This window comes from Spermophilus citellus (genome assembly GCF_964194105.1).
Source record: "Spermophilus citellus genome assembly, chromosome: 8".
Classification (NCBI taxonomy): Eukaryota; Metazoa; Chordata; class Mammalia; order Rodentia; family Sciuridae; genus Spermophilus; species Spermophilus citellus.
This window is the reverse complement of record NC_138189.1, coordinates 129,282,488-129,303,636: the sequence shown is the minus strand read 5'-3', so window position 1 is coordinate 129,303,636 and position 21,149 is coordinate 129,282,488. Positions and strand designations below refer to the sequence as shown.

At 42.9% G+C, this 21,149-nt stretch overlaps 2 protein-coding genes across 4 annotated transcripts in view; one reads left to right on the top strand and one right to left on the bottom strand.

Moving 5' to 3' along the window:
* Positions 1-21,149, bottom strand: part of SH3D19 (SH3 domain containing 19) — a 187,731-nt gene that overhangs the window by 138,950 nt on the left and 27,632 nt on the right. The window lies entirely within an intron of this gene.
* On the top strand, positions 627-20,901 carry LOC308654271 (serine protease 48-like; the record flags this gene model as incomplete). Its single annotated transcript, XM_081303472.1, has 7 exons — positions 627-689; positions 888-1,000; positions 3,439-3,554; positions 10,468-10,630; positions 13,199-13,461; positions 13,931-14,097; positions 20,626-20,901. The coding sequence occupies 7 exons, from the start codon at positions 627-629 to the stop codon at positions 20,899-20,901; spliced, it is 1,161 nt and encodes a 386-aa protein (XP_081159598.1).

The window sequence follows — 21,149 nt, the reverse complement described above, 5'->3', positions numbered from 1 at the left end:
CAAGCTGGGCGCCGTGGCACACGCCTATAATCTCAGTAGCTTGGGAGCCTAAGGCAGGAGGATCTTGAGTTCAAAGCCAGCTTCAACAACTTAGTAAGGCCCTAAGCAACTCAGCAAGACTCTGTCTCTAAATAAAATATAAAAAGGGGCTGGGGATGTGGCTCAGTGGTTAAGCACCTCTGGGTTCAATCCCTGGTACAAAAAAAAAAAAAAATTAAAAAACCCATTTTCATTGATAACCACAAATTTAAGGTAACTCCATAAGTAAAATAAACCTGGGCCATGGGAAAGCTTTCCAACACATAAAGAAAATGGTAAGAATTAAAAAATAAAATAAAATAAACTCTGAATGTACAAGTTACACACGAATCAAAAAGAATGATAACATTTTATCCTCAAAAGGACACTGTTTGTGTAAGTAAAATCTCATCAGAACTTCTCTTCGATGACAACACTACAGAATTGCAAGACAGGCACACTTGACATTGTAGAAGATGCTTCAGCCAAAGAAAAGAAACTCACTCGACATGTGGATGCTAAATAAATGGAAAAGGGAAAAGGGTGTGGACGAAGCTCATAGATCTAGACAGGAGAGCTAAAACAGTACAAGGAGACATACGGAGGCCATGGAATCACAAGATAAAGAGCTGGAAGGCACAGATGAGCTGATACTGCTCCCAGATCCAGGAGTAAGTTTACTTTTTTTAAAAAATAACTTTATTTTATATAGGTTTTGTTTTTGTTTTTGTTTTGTTTTAATGTGGTGCTGAGGATCAAACTCAGTGCCTCACATGCACTAAGCAAGAGCTCTACCACTGAGCCACAACCACAGCCCAAGATTGCTTTTTAACAGTCCCAGTAGATGATCCTTGTCCTTGTTAATACAGCAGCAGTGGAAAGCTGGCTGCTCACGGCTGGGAATGGGAGAATGGGAACCAGCGTCACTGCTCAGCACCGTCCCACCTCTTGCCCACCAGGAGCCTGTAAAACTGAAACTTCAGTAAAATGAACATATGAATGGGTGAGATGGAATGAAATAGTTACCTTTAGGGAAAAAAAAAAGATTTCCATAAATACACACCTGATGTATTATAGGAATGAGCTGAACTTGAGCTTTGGGAATTATCTAAGATGCATCCTAGGAATGAGATCATACCTGAGACAGCTAGAGTCTAATCAACAGTGTTGCACACTGAAGTGAAATGGTTATTAAGAAGAGGAATGGAGCCAGGTGCAGTGGTGTACATCTGCAAACCCAGCCACCTGGAAGGCTGCCACAGGAGGTTCACAAGTTCAAGGTCAGCCTCAGCAACTCAGTGAAGCTCTGTTTCAAAATGGTAAAACACTTTTAAAAGGAGAGGGGCTAATATTGGTCAGTGATAGAGCACCCCTGAGTTTGATCCCCAGTACCAAAAACAAAAGAAGGGAGGAAGAGGAGAAGAGGGGGACTGTCAGCATGAAATCTAAGAAGGGAAGTCAGAGAACCATATGGGTTCACCCTAAGCTGTGATGTAAATACAAGTTTGTCTTTACTTATAAAAACATGCTGTTATAGAAAAATGCTCTTTTATCCATTTTGCTTGTTTGTTTGTTTGTTTTGTTTTAACAAGAACTAACAGAGCCTGGCACGGTAGTGCATATCTATAATCCCAATAATTTGGAGAGGGTTGGGATGTAGCTCAGTGGCAAAGCGTCTGCCTTGCATTCACAAAGCCCTGGGTTCAGTTCCAAAAAGACAAAAAAAAAAAAAAAAAAAAACCCACCAATAACTTGGAGAGCTGAAGCAGGAGGATCACAAGTTCAAAGCCAACCTCAGCAACTCTGTGAGGCCCGGAGCCATTTAGTGAGACCCTGTCCCAAAAGTAGAAATTTTTAAAAGCTGGGGAGTAGCTCAATGGTAAAGTGCCCTGGGTTCAAGCCCCAGTACCAAATAAAAAAAGAACTAACAATATTTCATTCTAGTAAATAAAATGTTCCTGGAGATTACCCTTTCCATTGGTTCTAATTTTAAACCTCTTTAAAACAACACCTACTTAATAATTTGGCTTCCCTACTCATCATTAAGGTGGTTGTGCTGGCTGAGAAAAGTGAAGACTCTAAATAATGGAAACGAACAGCTCTCAGGGCAAATAAACACTGAGGTTTAAATGCACGTCTCTTAAGATGTAGTGGGTCAGTCTCTTGAGCCTGATGTAATTGGGTGCTTTGATAAGCCCTGAATTCCAGAAGCTAAAAAGATAAGGGCCCAATGGCAAAACTGAAATGAGCTGAGGCAGGCTGTGTAAGACCTGCCCAAGTGGATTCTCTGGGAGACAGGACATCTTCCTCTCATCTCTTAACTACAGCAGGAACTTACTTGTGACTCCTCTGTATCAGGCACTAGTCTGTTCACTTTAAATATTATCTCCTTCAGTTTTAACAACTCAAGAAGGTTGTTACTTATCCCACGTTTACAAATGAATGCAACTGAAATTCAGGGAGGTTAAGCGACTCTCCTAAAATCATACAGCTATTTGATTTAACAGATTGATCCAGAACTATGACTCCAAAAATGATATAATAACACTGCCCATTATAGCAAATGACTTTCATTCACTGCTGGAAAGCTCTATTCAAGGTTCCTTCTTACAAAATAATATCTGCCCTTTGGTTCTAGTTACTGTACCTCTTATGGGATGCCTCACTTCTGTCTGTAGTTATTTGGGTGCACAAAGCTTTGCTTCTTTTAAGTAGGTAAGAAGCTTAGGAGGCAGAAGTAGGAGAATCACAAGTTCAAAGCCAGACAGTCTCGGCAACTTAACAAGTCACTGTTTCAAAATTCAAAAGGGCTGGGGATAGGCTGGACTGTAGCTCAGTGGCAGCGCGCTTGCCTCGCACATGTGAAGCACTGGGCTCAATCCTCAGCATCACACAAATGAATCAGGCAGGATGGCGCACACCTGTAATCCCAGCGGCTTGAGAGCCTGAGACAGGAGGGTACTGAGTTCAAAGCCAGCTTCAGCACTGGTACTAAGCACCTCAGTGAGACCCTGTCTCTAAATAAAATACAAAATAGGGCTGAGGGTGTGGCTCAGTAGTTGAGTGTACCTAACTTCAAAAACAAAAACATAAAAACCCACAAATAAAATAAAAGCATGCTGTCCATCTACAACTCTGTGGTAGAGCATCCCTGGGTTCAATCCCCAGCACAGCAACACCCCCCCACCCCGCCCCCGGGCCTTCTGATCAGCTGAATTAGAAAAGTAGCAAAGAATCCATTTGCCCTTCCTGGAAATGCAGATAAAGAGCTACAAAACTTGCAAGATCTACTGCTGCCCTGTTTTATCCTTAAGGTGCTCAAGAGAAGAGGGAATTCCTAAAGTGGCACCTTGTTCTAGATCAGCTGTTCTTGACTCCCTGGTGATTTTGTGATTTATTTTGCTGCTTATCATCCTACAGTGAGCAGGGCAGACACCTCACAGCAAGGAATCACCTGGCCCCAAATGCCAGCAATGCCAAGGTTGAGAAACCCTGCTCCGTAGACACCATCGACATCAACCTAAGCCCTCACCAAGGCAAGTTTACCCAGAATCCAATTAAGAAGTCAATCTGTGATGCCAGTTCAATAACAAAAATTAAAACAGCAGCTACCATTTATGATTGCATGCTTAAATAGGCCAAACCCATGCTACATACTAGCTCTATATCTCATTTAACTTTTATAACAATCCTTTTTTTGTTTCTTTGGTTTTTTGGTACTGGGAATTAAATCCAGAGGCCTTTAACCACTGAGCCACATCCTCAGCCCTATCTACTTTTTATTTTGAGACAGGGTCTCACTAAGTTGCTGAGGACCTCGCCAAATTGCCGAGGCTAGACTCAAACTTGCAATCCTCCTGCCTCAGCCTCCTGGGTACCTGGGATTACAGGTGTGCACCACTCACCAGCCCAAAGATACCACTAATGATAACACAGGGTAATGGGCTGGAGACAGAGACTCTAGACCTGGAGCCAGCATGATGACAGAGGCAGAAGCTCTGAGCTTCTCCTCAGGAAGGTCGGGGTGAGGGAGAGGCACCCACTCTCCTGCTTCCAACTCCCAGGCTAATTTTAGAAGAAACAAGGGAGAAGTAAATTGCCAGGCTGTGTTTTTCTTGATTGCTGCGTCAAATTAAGAAAACATTCAGCGGGGCGCAGTGGTGCACACCTGTAATCCCAGCGGCTTGGAGGGCTGAGGCAGGAGGATCACGAGTTCAAAGCCAGCCTCAGCAACCTAGCAAAGCCCTAAGCGACTTAGCAAAACTCTGTCTCAAAATTTTAAAAGGGCTGGGGGTGTGGCTCAGGGGTTAAGCACCCCGGGATCAATCCCTGGAACCAAAAAAAAAAAAAAAATCCTTTCATAATCCAAGGCCATTATTACACCTACCAAGATTAACCTCATTCCATTTAACACTCAGTTCATTATCAAATGTCCTTGCTTGTACCCAAAGGTCTTTTTAGAGTTGGTCTGTTGAATTCGGATCCAAACAAGGGCCACACACACTTATACCTCTGAAGTTTCTTGTAACCTGGAGCAGCCTCTCTCCCTTTGCCTCTTCACAGGGTTACTTATTACAGAAACTAGGTCAGGTGCTTTACAAAACCCACATCCTGGATTTGACCATTTACTTCCTTGTGTTGTAATTTTAACTTGTTCTTTTATCCCCTGAATTTCCGTAAGTGAAAGTAGCTGGAGAGTCGGGTTTCACTTTCTTTTGGCCAGAATAAGAATGCTTCATGGGGGGTTCTGTGTGCTCTGTTCTGGGCGGCCCCAGGTGGGACAGGTCAGCTCCCACCTGGAGTGACACCAAGATTGAGGGTTCAGATGGGAACAGCCCCAGCCCTCCACCGCCCTGCATCTTGGGTCTTCAACTATTGATCATCACTCTCTGCACTGATTACTTCAAGAGTGGCTGCAAGGGAACCTTTTCTGATCCTACCAGTCCAGCCACATTTAGGAGCTGGAACTCTTCTCTCATCAGCTACGATTATTTTCAATAAAACTGAACAGACACCAGTACCAAATTATATTTTTAAAAAACATTTAAACATAAGAGAAAAAAGAAGATATTTGGGACTAGGGATGTAGCTCAGTGGTACAGTGCCTGCCTAGCAAGCACGAGGCCCTGGGTTCAACCCCTAGTACTGCAAAAAAGACAGATTATTCTGTAAGGGATCCTACAAAAATCCAAAGTCGGTACTTGAGATTTGTCCAATGATATGAAAGTCCAAAGACCTGGGACAACCACAAGACTGTAGAGTGTCTAGTCAAATTTTTGTTCCTGTGACAAGTGAAGGAATTAAAAAAAAAAAAAGCCAATCTTGATGATGCACACCTGTAATCCCAGTGACTGAGGAGGCTGATGCAAGAGGATGGCAAGTTTGAGGACAGCCTCAGCAATTTAGCAAGACCCCATATCAAAATAAAAAGGGTTAAGGTTAGGGTCTAGGGATGTAGCTCAGTGGCAAAGTGCCCCTGGCAAGTACCAAAAAATTAAAACTTAAAAAAAATCTGTCCAGAGTTTTAGACTCTCTGCAAAATAATAAGCTACCTTTTCTGGAGGCAAATCTGATATAGAGGTCTTACTAGTTTTAAAGCTATACTTAAGTGAATCAGCAGTTAAAACTGCCTGTGAGTACCATGAATTAATTGGAACATCCACACAGGTGGCTGTGATATGGACAAGAAAAGGTTTTTCTTCCATGAAATGAACAAGAGAAAATTGCAAATAGTAACATTACTATCAGAAAAAGAAATTAGGGGCTGGGGATGTGGCTCAAGCGGTAGTGCGCTCGCCTGGCATGCATGCGGCCCAGGTTCGGTCCTCAGCACCACGTACAGAGATGTTGTGTCCGCCGGAAAAAAAACTAAAATAAATAAATAAATTCTCTCTCTCCCTCTCTCTCTCTCCCCCTCTCCTCTCTCTTTAAAAAAAGAAAAAGAAAAAGAAATTAAAGTGAAAAGCACTGAGAGTTATCCTAAAATGACAAATCGACAGCGAATGACCTAAAACCAGAGTGAATAAAATAAAATTAGGGTGTGTCAAACACAAAAACCATTAAAAACATAGAAACTAACAAATGCAACAGTAGTAGTAGTTTCATTCCTATCAAGCACACAAGTGAAGACAAATGGATCTGAAAAATATAAACTTGTCTAAAAAATACTCAATTTGGCAGTCATTAAACAAGTAAATGGAGAACTGACTTTCTTCAAGTGTTCACTTCTGAAAGTGAATTTATTTAAATAAAGAGGTAAACATCTTGGGCTGGGTATGTGGCTCAAGCAGTAGCGCACTCGCCTGGCATGCGTGCGGCCCGGGTTCCAACCTCAGCACCACATACAAAGATGATGTGTCCACCGAAAACTAAAAAATAAATATTAAAAATTCTCTCTCTCTCTCTTTTAAAAGAAAAAAAAAAGAGGTAAACATCTTTATGCTACTAAACTGAAATACAATAAGCCTGGTGTCTGCCCTGCCACAATAGCTCCTGTTACGTAGCTGGGCATGTTTCTGTATTCCCATCTCTCCCTCTTCCCACATAAGGACTCTCATCCCAAAGCCAACCCATAGCAATGAATAAGAGCAGATAATCTAAACTGAGCCCAGGGGCACATTCCTGAAGTCCCAGTGGCTCAGGAGGCTGAGGCAGGAGGATTCCAAGTTCAAGGCCAGCCTCTGCAACTTAGTGATGACCTCAGCAACTTAGCAAGACCCTACCTCAAAATAAAAATTAATAAAAGGGGTCTGGAGATGTAGTTCAGTGGTAGAATGCCATGGGGTTCCATCCCCAGTACCTCCCCCACCCAAAAAAAGATAATCCATACCAAATAAGGCTTCTTGGGAATTCGAGTTGAAAAATAAGGAAAAACTTGGGCAGTTTATGAGGAATAGCAAGAAATCATGAGAAGTGGTTGAGCCATATTAATGGCAGAGAGTTGGAAGGAAGATCCTGAACTCCTGCTATGAGCTCTCATGTTTTCATGAATCCAGAGCTCCCTTTCCACTTCGGTCTCCAGGTCCATCCTGGGATTGCTTGATGCCCTTGTTACACTCTTCTTACTGTTCCACAGATGTCTGCCTTAGGTAGCTAGGGCTGCTGTAACAAAGCACCACACGGCGAGTGCTGTACCCAACAGAAATTCATTTTCCCACAGTTCTAGAAGCGTGAACTCCAAGTTCAAGGTGCCAGCAGGGCTGGTTCCTTCTTGGGGCCAGGAGAGACTAATTTGTTCTGGGCTCCTTGACTTGTTGAGTGTCATCTTCTCCCTCTGGACATGCAGGTATCCTGATTTCCCGCTCCTGTCAGCACACCGCCCATGATGGATTAGGGCCACCCACTGACTTCAATCTAACCTCATCACCTCTTTAAAGGCCTTTATCTCCAAATATAGTCACATTCTGAGTACCGGGGGGCAGGATGTCGACATGAATTTCGGGGGAGACATAATTTAGCCCAAAACACTGTCTTTAAAAATATCTCCTCTTGATTTAAGCTAGCTTCAGTGGGCCTCTGTTGCCTGGAACTGAATTATCCTTACCAAAATAGCCAGATTTTGTAATGTGCTATTATTCTTTCAGGCCTCCCAACATTTTAAGCTACAAAAGAGCAATAACACTTTAATGGTTCCTTGACTTCTGCCTCCATGATTGGTCCAGAAAACATAAAAGGCACAGGAAGAATTCTGCGGATGCTGTGGGGTGTCATCCAGGGCCCCCTGCAGAACCGAAGCACTTATTCCGCCAGCAGTCAAGAGTGCCAGCTGCAGAGAGTTCACAGCTAAGTCTTACAGCAAGAGCCACCAAGAGAGTCACCTCACCCCAAGTAATGCCCCCTTTCTGGGAGGCTGTCTGCATCCAGTGAGGCAGAGGTCCAAGAGCTCATCCTTAACTCTGCCCAGGACATCTCTGAAGGGCAATGCAGACGGGGCGAGGCCTCTGTGCCAAACGCATCACTGTTCAACTCTCGCTCTACCCCATCCTGTGCTCCCTCCTCCCTGTCCCTGCAGGGCTACTGATCCTGAGACCGCTCGCCAATAAATATCCTGCACACAGATCTGCCTCAGAGTCTTCTTTTCCAAGAAACCCAACTTGTAGTCTATTCTATAGATGAAACTGTAATGGACATAAACACAAAAGAGAAAAAAGTGAACCAGATACGGGGTGAATTTCCTCTTTTCCATTTCTTGCTGTTGGAGAATCTTGTCGACCTTCCATCTCATTGCCAGAGACAGGGTTCTCAACCTGCGGCTCCACACATCCCCTCCCACCTTCCATCCCCACCAATAGGCAGAAACTAGTCACCCCACTCCCCCAGAACAGCAGGGGGCGCCACAGGCCTCAGCTCCTTCCCTGGGTCTGCAGCTGCTCATCTGAAGTCTCTGGTCCCTTCAGAATCAGGCTGAGGGTAGAGACCAGAGGAGAAAAGGTGGTGGAGCACAGGAACCCACCTAGGAGAAGCCGGTCCTGCCCCTGGCTGCCCCTGCAGCTGGCCTCTGCCAGGAGCCCGAGTCCAGGAAGCAGAAAGTGCAGCTCCTAAGCAGAGCCATGCACCCTGCTGGCCCCGCAGTCCTGCTGCTCCTTCTGCTGGGTGAGCTCGTGGGGTGCCGTGGAGAGGGAGAGGAAGGTATCATATAGAACAATATGACTCCACCGAGGGGAAGCTACTCATGGACAGCATGACCCGAGAAAGTCCCCGGAGGTTCCTATGCCCTGCACTGTGCTAATGCTCCTGGCTGCATACAGCAATGACAAAACAAAGATCCCTGTCTTCATGAGACTTATAATCAACGCACTCATTAAACATGTAAACTATAAGACATATTAGAAGGTAATAAGTACTATGGCAGGAAAGGGCATCTAAAGTTCAGGGGCAGGAGGTGTGTTGTAATACTAAACAGGGCAGTCGGAGCAGCCTCAGCCTCACTAGGGGTGTCTGAGCAAAGACCTGAAGGAGGCTGGCAGGCAGCTCAGTGCCAGAGTGCTTGCTTAGCATGTCCCAGGGCCTAGATTCAATCCCCTCACTATGAGAAAGACAGAGAGAGACAGACAGACAAAAGAACAGAGCTTGACGGAAAAGAGTAAGCAAAGAGGGTCCAGGTAAACTGTACTTCAAACAGAGGAAACAAAAAGGGCTTCTGACATATGTGGTTCATTTATTTTTCTGGCCCACAGTGACTTTTTTTCCTTTCTTTTTGTGATACTGGGGATTGGACCCAGGGGTGCTCTACCCTGACACTATTTTTTGAGGCAGGGGCTCACTAAGTGGTGGAAGCTAGAACTCATGATCCTCCTGCCCTCAGCCTCCCCAATCACTGAGATTAGAAGCCTGCCCCACCGTGCCCAGCCTCACATTGATTTAAAAGGACATGCTGAGAGAAGCTGAGAGGTAACAGCAAAGTCAATTCAGACAAAGAACCAGCTCAAAGGGAAACAGCTTATAAATCTCAAAAGCATCTGAGGGCACCATTGTATTTACAGTCTAAAACACTGATATTCCTGATGATGACCTTAAATCATAAAAAAATAAATAAATAAATCACAGCTGGTAAAAAGGAAAAGACAGGGGCTGGGGTTGTGGTTCAGTGGTAGAGCGCTCACCTAGCATGTATGAGGCACTGGGTTCAATTCTCAGCACCACATAAAAATAAGTAAGTCCACTGACAACTAAAGAATAAATAAAGAGCTGAGGTTGTGGTTCAGTGGTAGAGCGCTCGCCTGGCATGTGCGAGACCCTGGGTTCTATCCTCAGCACCACATAAAAATAAATAAGTGAAATAAAGGTATTGTGTCCAACTACAACTAAAAAATAAATATAAAAAAAGAATAAATAAAAAGGCAGGTAAGTATGGAATTATCAAAATTCCAAATAATGGGTAGATATTTATTAATTTTAGCCTTGAACATCAATCTGTAAAGTTTAAATGGAAGGGACGCTGCTCTGTTCAGTGGATCTAGACATAAGAAGTATTATTATAATATTAATGATATAGCATATCTTCCTTAGGGTCTTGCCCAGGCTCTTTTCACAAAAAGAAAGGTCTGCGATCAGGTGAGTGGTTTCTACTCAAGACTGTGGGATTTGGTGCTGGGCATGGTGTTGCAGGCCTGTAATCCCAGAGGTTTGGGAGGCTGAGGCAGGAGGATCAAAGTTCAAAGCCACCCTCAGCAAAAGCAAGGCACTAAGCAACTCAGTGAGACCCTGTCTCTAAATAAAACACAAAACAGGGCTGGGGATGTGACTCAGTGGTCGAGGGCCCCTGAGTTCAATCCCTGGTACTCCTCCACCCGGCAAAAGACTGTGGGGTTTGAAACTGGAATAGGATTGAGCATTAAGTCTAGGGAGGGGTCTGGTCCTTCAGGGACATGGGAGTTTGCAGATGGTAAGATGGGGACCACAGGAAAGGACTCCAAGATATCCACGGTTCCCTTTCTCTTCTCTCTGTAGTGTGTGGTCGACCTTCTCATGAAAGCCGCATCGTGGGTGGCCAGGATGCTGCTGGGGGGCATTGGCCATGGCAGGCCAGCCTGCGCTTTTCCGGCGACCACGTCTGCGGAGGGTCCCTCATCAGTGAGAGCTGGGTCCTGACAGCAGCACACTGTATAAAATCGTGAGTTCCTCATGGTAGCCAGCCCCCGGCAGGGCGTCCATCAGTATCTGAATGATTTCATGATGAACCAATAGACCAACGAAAGTAGTGAGAAGAGCAGGGCAGAAAGAAACCAGAGGTCACTCTGGACTCCAGAACTAGGAGCCTGTGGGGACGGGGCATGGAGGTAGAAAAAGAAGTGACGGAGACAGCACTGTATTAGACACTTTTCTAAGTTTTTATCAAATCACTTCCTAAATATCAATCAGGAGGTTTGGTCTTGAATTTTCTTGGATCACAAACACAATCTGAGTTCTGTCTTGGAGCCATCATGTGAGGGAAGCAAGTGGCCCACATGGAACCAGTATCCCTAGCCGACAGCCAGCCAAGGCCCAAAGCCAACATCAGTGACCCTGGAAACAGGGTGCTCCCCCATCCAGCACTGAGATGACTGCAGACCCCCCCGACCACAGCCCCACGATAGTCCCAGAGTCAGAGGCAGCCCATTAAGTCACACCTGACTTCCAACCCACAGAATCTGTCAGGTAAAATGTTTGTTGTTTGAGGCCACAAAGCTTTGGGACAAAGATGACTAATAGGCACAGAAGTCAAAATAATAGGACTTTTCAATATCAGTGAAAGCTCAAAGAAAATGGAGGAATGATTTCAAAATACTGAGGGAAAATGATTTCCAACCTAAAATTCTACCCCTATACAAACTGTGAACTAAGAAGGGGGAGGAAATAAGACGTTTCGAATATGCAAAGCAGCAAAAATGTTACCTCCCACACATGGTTCATCAGGAAGTTACAGTAGACTGCGTTTCACCAAAATAAATGGAGAAAAAAGAACAAGAAAACATGGGACCCAGACAAAAGGAGAAAGAGCACAGAAGAGACTCTCCAAGAAAATCACAAAGAATAAAGGAAAGAGCCAAAATGACAGCTGTACAGTGGCCTAGATGGGAACAGCAGGGCAGAGGGCTCCAAAAGACAGTCCCTAAAAGGCTCGATAGGTCCGAAAAAATTGGGTGGAGACTTAGACTTTTGGGAGACAGTTTGGGGAAAGAATGAGGAATTAGTGATGGGTATATAAAAGAACTGAGAAAACACAGTGAGAAACATTAACTCCAGGAGAAGCAAAAGATTTTACAAGAAATACAATCACAGGACCCAATGTGACCCACAGAGAATAATGCTGATGTAAGCCGGGTGTGGGTAATCCCAGCCACAAGGGAGGCTGAGGCAGGAGGATCACAAGTTCAAAGCCAGCCTCAGCCAACTTAGCAAAGCCCTAAGCAACTAGGTGAGACCCTGTCTCTAAATAATGTATAAAGATGGCTGGGGATGTGACTCAGTGGTTAAGGCCCCTGGGTTCAATTCCTAGTACTGATAATAATAATGATAATAATAACAATAATAATGCCGACATAGTTGTGGGAACATACCCATTATATACTGACCTAACAAAAACTCAGGGTGACATTAGTTAAGAAGACACAGGGGAACAAAGATGAAGGCAGCACATGGACAATGGTGTTAAGAAAGCTCCAACTGCCCGGCACAGTGGTGCACGCCTACCATCTCAGCAGCTCGGGAGGCTGAGGCAGGAGGATTTTGAGTTTAAAGACAACCTCAGCACGAGTGAGGCCCTAAGCAACTCAGTGACATCCTGTATCTAAATAAAACATTTAAAAAGGGCTGGAGTGTGGCCCGATGTTTAAGTGTCCCTCGGTTCAATCCCTGGTACCAAAAAAAAAAAAAAAAAGCAAGCTCCATCCTCACCTGCCACATCAGGAACTCGGTATCCAGAACTAGAAGGGAATTTTTGAGAAAGAGCGTAGCGCCACTTTTCTTGAAAATACGAGGGAAATTAAAAAGGGCTTAAAAAGCCGAAAGGGACCACCTCCAAATAAATAATGTAATCTGAAAGTGGTGGAGCAGGAAACTTTTAAAATTTATTTATTTTGTACATTTTGTTAAACTGCCTGAGATTTTTAATCATTATAACTTGGGTTACATTTTGCCTTAAAATTTTCTGTAGAGATGGACGTACAGTGGTCAGAACAGCAATCAAAACTGGCCCTAAGGAGCAACGGCTACTAAGTACCTAGGTGATGGCCGAAACCTTGAGAAGGGGAAGGGGAAGTGGGAGACAGGGGAGAACGTGCAGGACGAAGCTGTGGCCATAGCACAGGGAGGGGAGGAAGGAGAGAGGAGGCCACAGGCCACCCCCAGTCCCGGATGGAGGTGCCCTGGGGAATTCCCACTCAGCCACCCGCCTCTGTCTCTCTTTTTCTTGATTTTTTTTTTTTCTTGTTTTGTACCAGGGATTGAACCCAAGGTGCCTGATCACTGAGCCACATCCCCAGCCCTTTTTATTTTTTTATTCTGAGACAGGATCTTGCTAAGTTGCTATGAACTGGCGATCTTCCTGCCTTGGCCTCCTGAGTCGCTGGGGTCACAGGCGTGTGCCACCAGCTACCCCTCTTTCTTACGTGGAGAAGTCGTGCTGGATGTGGGCAGCTTGTTCTGCCCCAGGGAGGCCATAAGCATGCTCACTTAAATCTCCTCTTCCTTCCCCACTTAGGTCCTGGGTTTCCTTTTACAGCGTGTGGCTGGGATCCAACAAAGTACAGAACTCCCAGGGGGGCAAGGAGTACTATGTGTCCCGAATCATCATCCATCCCAAACACAACACCACCACTGCAGACATTGCCTTGCTGAAGCTGTCCTCCAGGGTCACCTTCACGCCTCTCATCCTGCCCATCTGCCTGCCCAGTATCACAAGGCCACTGACACTTCCAGCCTCTTGTTGGGTGACTGGATGGGGAAAAACTGAGGAAGAATCAGGTGAGAATGGGTAGAGCAAGGGGTGGTTTTATATTTACCCTCTGGTACGTATTTCAGAACATTCGCATTCTAAACATAACCTCACCATAATAAATTTTTAAAATTAAATCAGATCAAGCCAATGATATTATCTACAAGTCTTCAAATAAAATACCTTTTGACATTTACGCTTTCGTTGTATTTACTCTTGTATCCTGCCTAGAGCCCAGCTATAGCTGGAAGAGCAGATACTAACAACGGAAACACATAATGACCTCTCTCCGTCAGAAGTTAGTAACCCTGACTTGAAGTTTGGAGAGAATCTGGTATTCTTTAAAGTGGTAGCCAGGTGTGGTGATTTAACTGTACCAAAGGATCCTTCCATAAGCAAATATGGTTGGACCCTGAGAGACTTCTGCACTCATGACAGAGTGTGGCCCCTGAACTGATCTAGGTGACCTTAATCTTTCATTCTTATTTTCCTCTGCAGATTCTTACCCTTCTACTCTCCAGGAAGTTGAAATACCCATTTTTAACTACCAGGCTTGTGAACGACTCTTTAACCCCGTTGGCATTTTCATCCCAGGATTGGAGCCAGTCCTTGAGGAAGACAAGATATGTGCTGGTGATGTTAAAAAAAATAAGGATAGCTGCGTGGTTAGTATTGTGGTTTACATATGTGGTGTTGCCAAAAATCTCACAAGAGACGATGCAAGAAAGTTCAGAGGTGAAATGATTGGGTATGAAAGTCTTAACCTAATCAGTGCATTAATTTGCTGACAGGTACTGAGTGGTACCTGTAGGCAGGCAGGACGTGCTAGAGGAGGTGGGTCCCTGGGGGCCAATCCTTGAGGTTTATATTTTGTCCCTCTTGAGCAGAGCCCTCTTTCTCTGCTTCCTGTCACCATCTTCTGAGCTGACTTCCTCCACCATGCCTCTCTGCCATGACGCTCTGCCTCACCTTAGGCCCACAACTATGGAGGCAGTCATCTATGGACTGAGACCTCGGAAACCATGAGACGAAACAAACTTTTCCTTTTTTATGTTATTCTTGATAGGTCTTTTGATCGAAGCAACAAAAACGCTGACTAAAAGAGATCTTAATTTGGGGGATGGGGTCGTAGCTGGGTGGTAGAGTCCTTGCCTCACAAGTGTGAGGCACTGGGTTCGATCTTTAGTGTCACATAAAAATAAACAAATAAGATAAATAAATAAATAATAGATAAATAGATAAAAAAGATAAATAAATACCCTTGTATTATGTCCTTCTACAACTAAAAAAAAATTTTTAAAGAAATCTTAATTTGGATCCAAGTTTTCCTACCTGTAAACGGTAAATTAGAGCCAGATGAGGGTTCTGACAGTGATTCTTGTGCTACCTGTATGAAACACTTACTTACATCCATACATTTAATCTCTTTAACGATAAGACTTACTGATATAGACCAGTGGTTAGACTTCTACAGACCTATCAATTTTAATATATTAAGATGGACATGCAATCATTTTTTAAGAACATTTCATCATATACCTTAAATATGTCATTCTGTTGTCTTTCAATCACAACTGTCTGATGAAAAGTCAGCCACCACTTGAATCCTGGTTCTGCCGAGTATGAGGCGGTGTTTTGCTCCAACTGCTATCAATATTTCTTCCTTTACCTCTGACTGGCAGTGGCTTGAAGGTGGTGTGCAGGTGTGGTTTTCTTTGTATTTATTCTATTTACAGCTCACTGTTTACGGGTTTTGATTCTATTTTTTCACTAAACTGTAAATTTGTTCAGTCACAATTTCTTCAAAAATCATTCTGCCTCATTTCTCTCTTCTCTCCTAGTTGAAACAATAACTTTGTAAGTTGCACCTTTTGATTTTTTCATATAGGTCTGTTTTATTTTACTTTTTCTGTTCTTCAAACTAAATAATCAAACTTAATAATTCAACTTAATTAGTCTGCATTCAAGATCACTGCCTTACTGCTTTAAGATCTTAACGTTAAGCTCAGCTAGTGACCTTCTTTTATAATATATATATTTTTTAGTTGTTGATGGACCTTTATTTTATTTATTTATATGCAGTGCTGAGAATTGAACCCAGTGCCTCACACATGCTAGGCAAGTGCTCCACCCCAGCTACCATGAGCTACTACTCTGGCCCATGAGATTTTTTTGCAGGTTTTAGTTTTAGTTTTAGTATGACCATTTGGTTCCCCACCCCACCACACACACACATTTTTCAAAATCTCTGCCAAGATTTCCTATTTCTGTTACCTGTATGTTTATTAATGTTTTTTCCCTTCGCATGAGTTGATCACAGTTAAAGTAGCTTTTTTTTTTTGGGGGGGGGGGTGTACTGGGGATTGAACTCAGGACACTCAACCACTAAGCCACATCCTCAGCCCTACGTTGTATTTTATTTAGAAACAAGGTCTGAGTTGCTTAGTGCCTCACTGTTGCTGAGGCTGGTTTTGAACTCTCAAGCCTCGAGCCTCCTGCCTCAACCTCTCCAGCTGCTGAGATTAAAGTTGCTATTTTAAATCTTTGCCTATTCCAAAATCGGGGTTATCTCATGGTCATTCTCCAGTGATTGCTTTTTCTCTTGAATAACAGTTTCCAGTTTATCATGGGAAATATTTTCCTTTGTCTTTTTGTTGCTGTTTTCTTGTTGTGATATCTAGTAATTTTGGATTGTATTCTGGACATTGTCGGTGATACACTGTGGAGAATGTGAATTTGGATGCGCCTCCTAAGAAAGCAGATTTCCTGTTTTAACAGGCAGTTAACTTGGCTAACCCCAATAGCTAGCCTGCCTCTCCTCTGACGGGCAGAAGCAGTTCTTTAGCTGAGCTGCTCGCGATCCAACCTGTCTGTATACATAGACCGGGAGTCAGCCACAGACTGGAGCACAGTTTGCATTTGGGACTCCCTCTGTGGCTCTCTCCTTCCTGGTATTTCTCCCTTCACTTTCTAACTGCTGTGACAGCTTTGAACTTTGCCCTCTGATTCCCCAAGCTAGAAAGACTGTAGGTTTCTGTTTAACAGAGAAATACAGAAAATTCTAAATAGGAGGAAATTAACACCCTCCTAAATAATCAATGGGTCAAAAAAATGAATCACAAAGGAAATTAGGAAATATTTTTTTAAATATTTTTTAAAGAGAAAGAAAGGTAGAGAGAGAATTTTTTTTAATATTTATTTTTTAGTTTTCGGCGGACACAACATCTTTGTTTATATGAGGATCGAACCCGGGCCGCACGCATGCCAGGCGAGCATGCTACCGCTTGAGCCACATCCCCAGTCCAGGAAATATTTTTTACACAAATATTAAAGTTTGCAATAAACAGGGGGAGCTAGCATGTGGTACACTTCTATAATCCCAGAGACCAGGGAGGCTGAAGCAGGAGGATTGCAAGTTCAAGACCAGCTTCAGCAACTTAGTAAGAAAGACACTATCTCAAAATAAAAAATAAGAAGGGCTGGGGATGTGGCTCAGTGGTAAAGTGCCCCTGGGTTCAATCCCTAGTACCAAAATAAATAGGTAAATAATGGGGAACATTATTACCAAAAATAAAAAGAATTGTAAGATAATACTATGAATAATGGTATGACAATAAACTTGAACACTAGGATGATATGGCCAAATTTATAGAAACATGCAAACTACCATAACTAATTCAAGAAGAAATAAATGATCTGAATAGACCGAGGATAAGTAAGGAGACAGCATTAGTGATTTAAAACAAACAAACAAAAAAAGCCCGGGCTCAGATGGTTTCACTGGTAAATTCTACTCAATATTTAAAGAAGAAACTCTTTAAAGGAAGAGTTAGAGGAAGGAACATTTTCTAACTCGTTTTTTACTATAGCTGTGGGTAAAGCTCAGTTGTCAAGCTTGTGCTTAGCATGCACAGGCCTGAGGTTCAAACCCCAGCACCAAAGGAATTAAACAAATCAAACACTAAGGAAAAACATGTAATAGAAGTAGAAAACTTATACTCTAAACTACAAAAGTATTATTGGAAAAATATTAAAGACCCAAACCCGGCATGGTGGCACAGGATGATCATAAATTCCCAGAGGCTTGGGAGGCTGAGACAGGAGGATTTCAAGTTCAAAGCCAGTCTCAGCAACTTAGCGAAGTCCTAAGCAACTCAGAGAGACCCTGTCTCTAAATATAAAGTACAAAGAAGGGCTGGGGATGTGGCTCAGTGGTTAAGTGCCCCTGAGTTTAATCCCCGATACCAAATAAATAAATAAATAAGTGCTTGCCTAGAATACATGGGAACGTGGCTTCAACCCATCATATTATTTAAAAAAAAAAAAGGAAAGGGAGGAAGGAAAAATCAAAGACATCAATGAAAAGACATTCTGTGTTCAGTGAACAAAAGACTTAAATTCAACACAATCACTTTCAAACCCCTTTTGAAAAGGAAATTTCAAAATCATATGTGGGGATGTGGCTCAAGTGGTAGCGCAATCACCTGGCATGTGCTGGAGGGGAGAGGCTGGGTATGATCCTCAGCACCACATAAAAATAAAAAAAATAAAGATGTTGTGACCACTGAAAACTAAAAAATAAATACTAAAAAATTCTCTCTCTCAAAACAACAACAACAACAACAAAACACCCAGCTGGTTTCTTTGCAGAATTTCATAAGCAGATCCTAAAATTCACATGGAGATTCAAGAGGGCCAAATAATCTTGACAAAAGAATAACAAAGCTGGAAGATGCACACTTTCTGACTGCAAAATTTACCACAAAGCAACAGTAGACAAGAACAGGACTGGCATAAGGTTAGACATACAGATGAACAGGGCAGAACTGAGAGTTCAGAAATAAACCCTTCTATGTATGATCAATTAATTTTAGTCAAAGAACAATTCATGAACAAAGAACAGTAATTTCAACAAATGGTGCTGGGACAAGAATAAAGTTGGACCCCTGCCTCATATATACAAAAATTAATCCAAAATGAATCTATGACCTATAAAAATTAAAACATAACACTTTTTTTTTTTTTTTGCAGTACTGGGGATTGAACCCAGAGGTGCTCTACCACTGAGCCACATCCCCATCCCTTTTCTAGCTTTTATTTTGTGACAGGATCTCCCTAAATTGCCCAGGTTGGTCTGGAACTTGCGATTCTTTGCCTCAGCCTCCAAATCACCGGGATTACAGGTTTGCACCACTGTTCCTGGCTGGATTTAAAACAATAACACTTTTAGAAAAAACAATATGGGTAAATCTTTATGAGCTTGATCAGGCAACATTTTCTTAAATATGCATTAAGCAACAAAAGAAAAATAGAGTTCTCCAAAATTCGGAACTTCTGGGGATGGGGTTGTGGCTCAGTGGTAGAGCACTAGCCTGGCACGTGCAAGGCCTTGGGTTCGATTCTCAGCACCACATAAAAATAAAGAAAATAAAGAAAATAAAAAATAAATAAAAATAAATAAATAGAATAAACAACTAAAAAATAAATTTAAAAAAAAATTCAGAACTTCTGTGCTTCAAGGGACACCATCAAAGAAGTAGAAATGGGAGGAAATTTCAAAATCATTTTTTTTATTGGTTGTTCAAAACATTACAAAGCTCTTGACATATCATATTTCATACATTTGATTCAAGTGGGTCAAAATCATATGTTTGATAAGGAATCTGCATCTAGAATACATTGAAAGTACATCTTGATAATAAAGACAATATAATTTTTAAAATAGAATAGATATTTCTCATAAGATATACAAATAGTCAGTAAGCACATGAAGAAGGCTTAATATCAGTGACCATCAGGGAAAAGCAAATCCTAACCATAATGAGATACTGATTCACACCCCCAAGGAAGGCTAAAATAAAGACAGATAATAACAAGAGCTGACAAGGATGTAGAAAAGCAGAAGCTGGGGCTGGAGTTGTGGCTCAGTGGTAGAGGGCTCACCCAGCACATGCGAGGCCCTGGGTTTGATCCTCAGCACCACATAAACATAAATAAAATAAAGGTATTGTATCCAACTACAACTAAAAAATAAATATTAAAAAAAAGAAAGAAAAAGTGGAAGCTTCATAGACTATTGCTCAGGATGTAAAATGAGGCAGCTTCTTTGGAAAACCAGCAATTCCTCCAAAGATTAATTACCATATGACTCAAGGTTCCACTCCTATGCAAACACCCAGGAGAAATGAAAACATGTCCCTATAATAATTATCTGTGCATTAATTTCACAGCAGTATTATTTATAATAGCCAAGGGGTAGAAACCCCCAGGTGTCCATCAGCTGATGAATGAACAAACTATGATACGTTAATATAATGGAACATTATTCAGCGATAAAAAGGAATGGGAGCAAAAATAGATTACTAGTTGGCCTTGGACTGAGAGGGCTGGGAAGAAATGAGCTGAGAACTAATAGGTACAGGGTCTCCTTTGGGGATGAGGAGAACGTTCCAACGTGGGTGGTGACAATGGTTGTACAACATCCTAAGTATGTTAAAAAACCACCCAAAGGTACACTTTTATTTTTTATTTTTGGTACTGGGAATTTAACCCAGGGGTGCTCTACCACTGAGCTACCTCCCAAGCCCATTTTAATTTTTGAGACAGGGTCTCACCAAGTTGCTGAGTCTGGTCTCTAACGTGTAATAATCCTATCTCAGCCTCTCGAGTTCCTAGAATTACAGGAGCGTGCCACTGCGTCCGGCTCTTGATAGCGCACTTTCCACGCATGAATGTGTGGTTATATGACTCCTATCTCAAAACTGTTACAAAAAAAGAAAAAACAAGATAGAGACATACTAACAGCCACGGTCACTATTACTTCACGTAAGAAAGAATTATTTTAACACAAAGAAAGAGCACTAAGAACCTAAGAACAGAAAGATCAGGGTGGTTCATTCCCCTGGATACATGTAGCACTGTGAGTTAAAAGCCTGATGCGTCAAAAACACATCACATGAATCTTACTTGGATTCATCTGCCAGACAAATATTTTGAAATTATCAACATATTTTGCTTAGTTCCCGGCCAATTTAGTGATTCTAGAATTCCCGTGATCCTTCTCCAAAGCAGTGGAAGTCCAGCTTCCAGAGAGTTCCATCGGCCTCAAGGCCCAGTTCCACAGAACTCTCCATCCCTGTGACTGCTCTCCTCTGCACGCCCTGCACGGCACTCATGACCTCTCTCTCTCCTAGGGCGACTCTGGAGGGCCTCTGTCCTGCAGCATCGATGGTGTGTGGATCCAGATAGGAGTGGTGAGCTGGGGAATGCAATGTGGCAAACTTCTTCCTGGGGTCTACACCAATGTCAGCTACCACCGAACGTGGATTAGTGACTCTGTCTCAAGAGCTGAAGTGCTGGGTGCCACCCATTTGGACTTATCGGACTTCTTCTTCCCTGCTGGACTCGTCTGCCTGGCCCTTCTGGGCCCCTCCTGGGCCTTTGGGCCTAATGCTATGCCAGAAGGATAAAGAGAAGAGCTGAAGCTGCTGGGGTGGGGTGGGCTGGGGTGGACAGGTGGGGTGGACAGGGCAGACAACCCATAGGAGAGTTGCTGGGAATCACTTTGAAGGATTGTTTTTAAGGTTCTTGGTTCTGTAAGTGTGTGTTCGTGGCTGGAATGTGAACGGCTAACAAACAAGGCTACCACTCCTGGGCACGGTTTCTTTGTCCCTGACTTACGTGTCTTATGTGACAGGAAGGATGCATTCCATGGGAA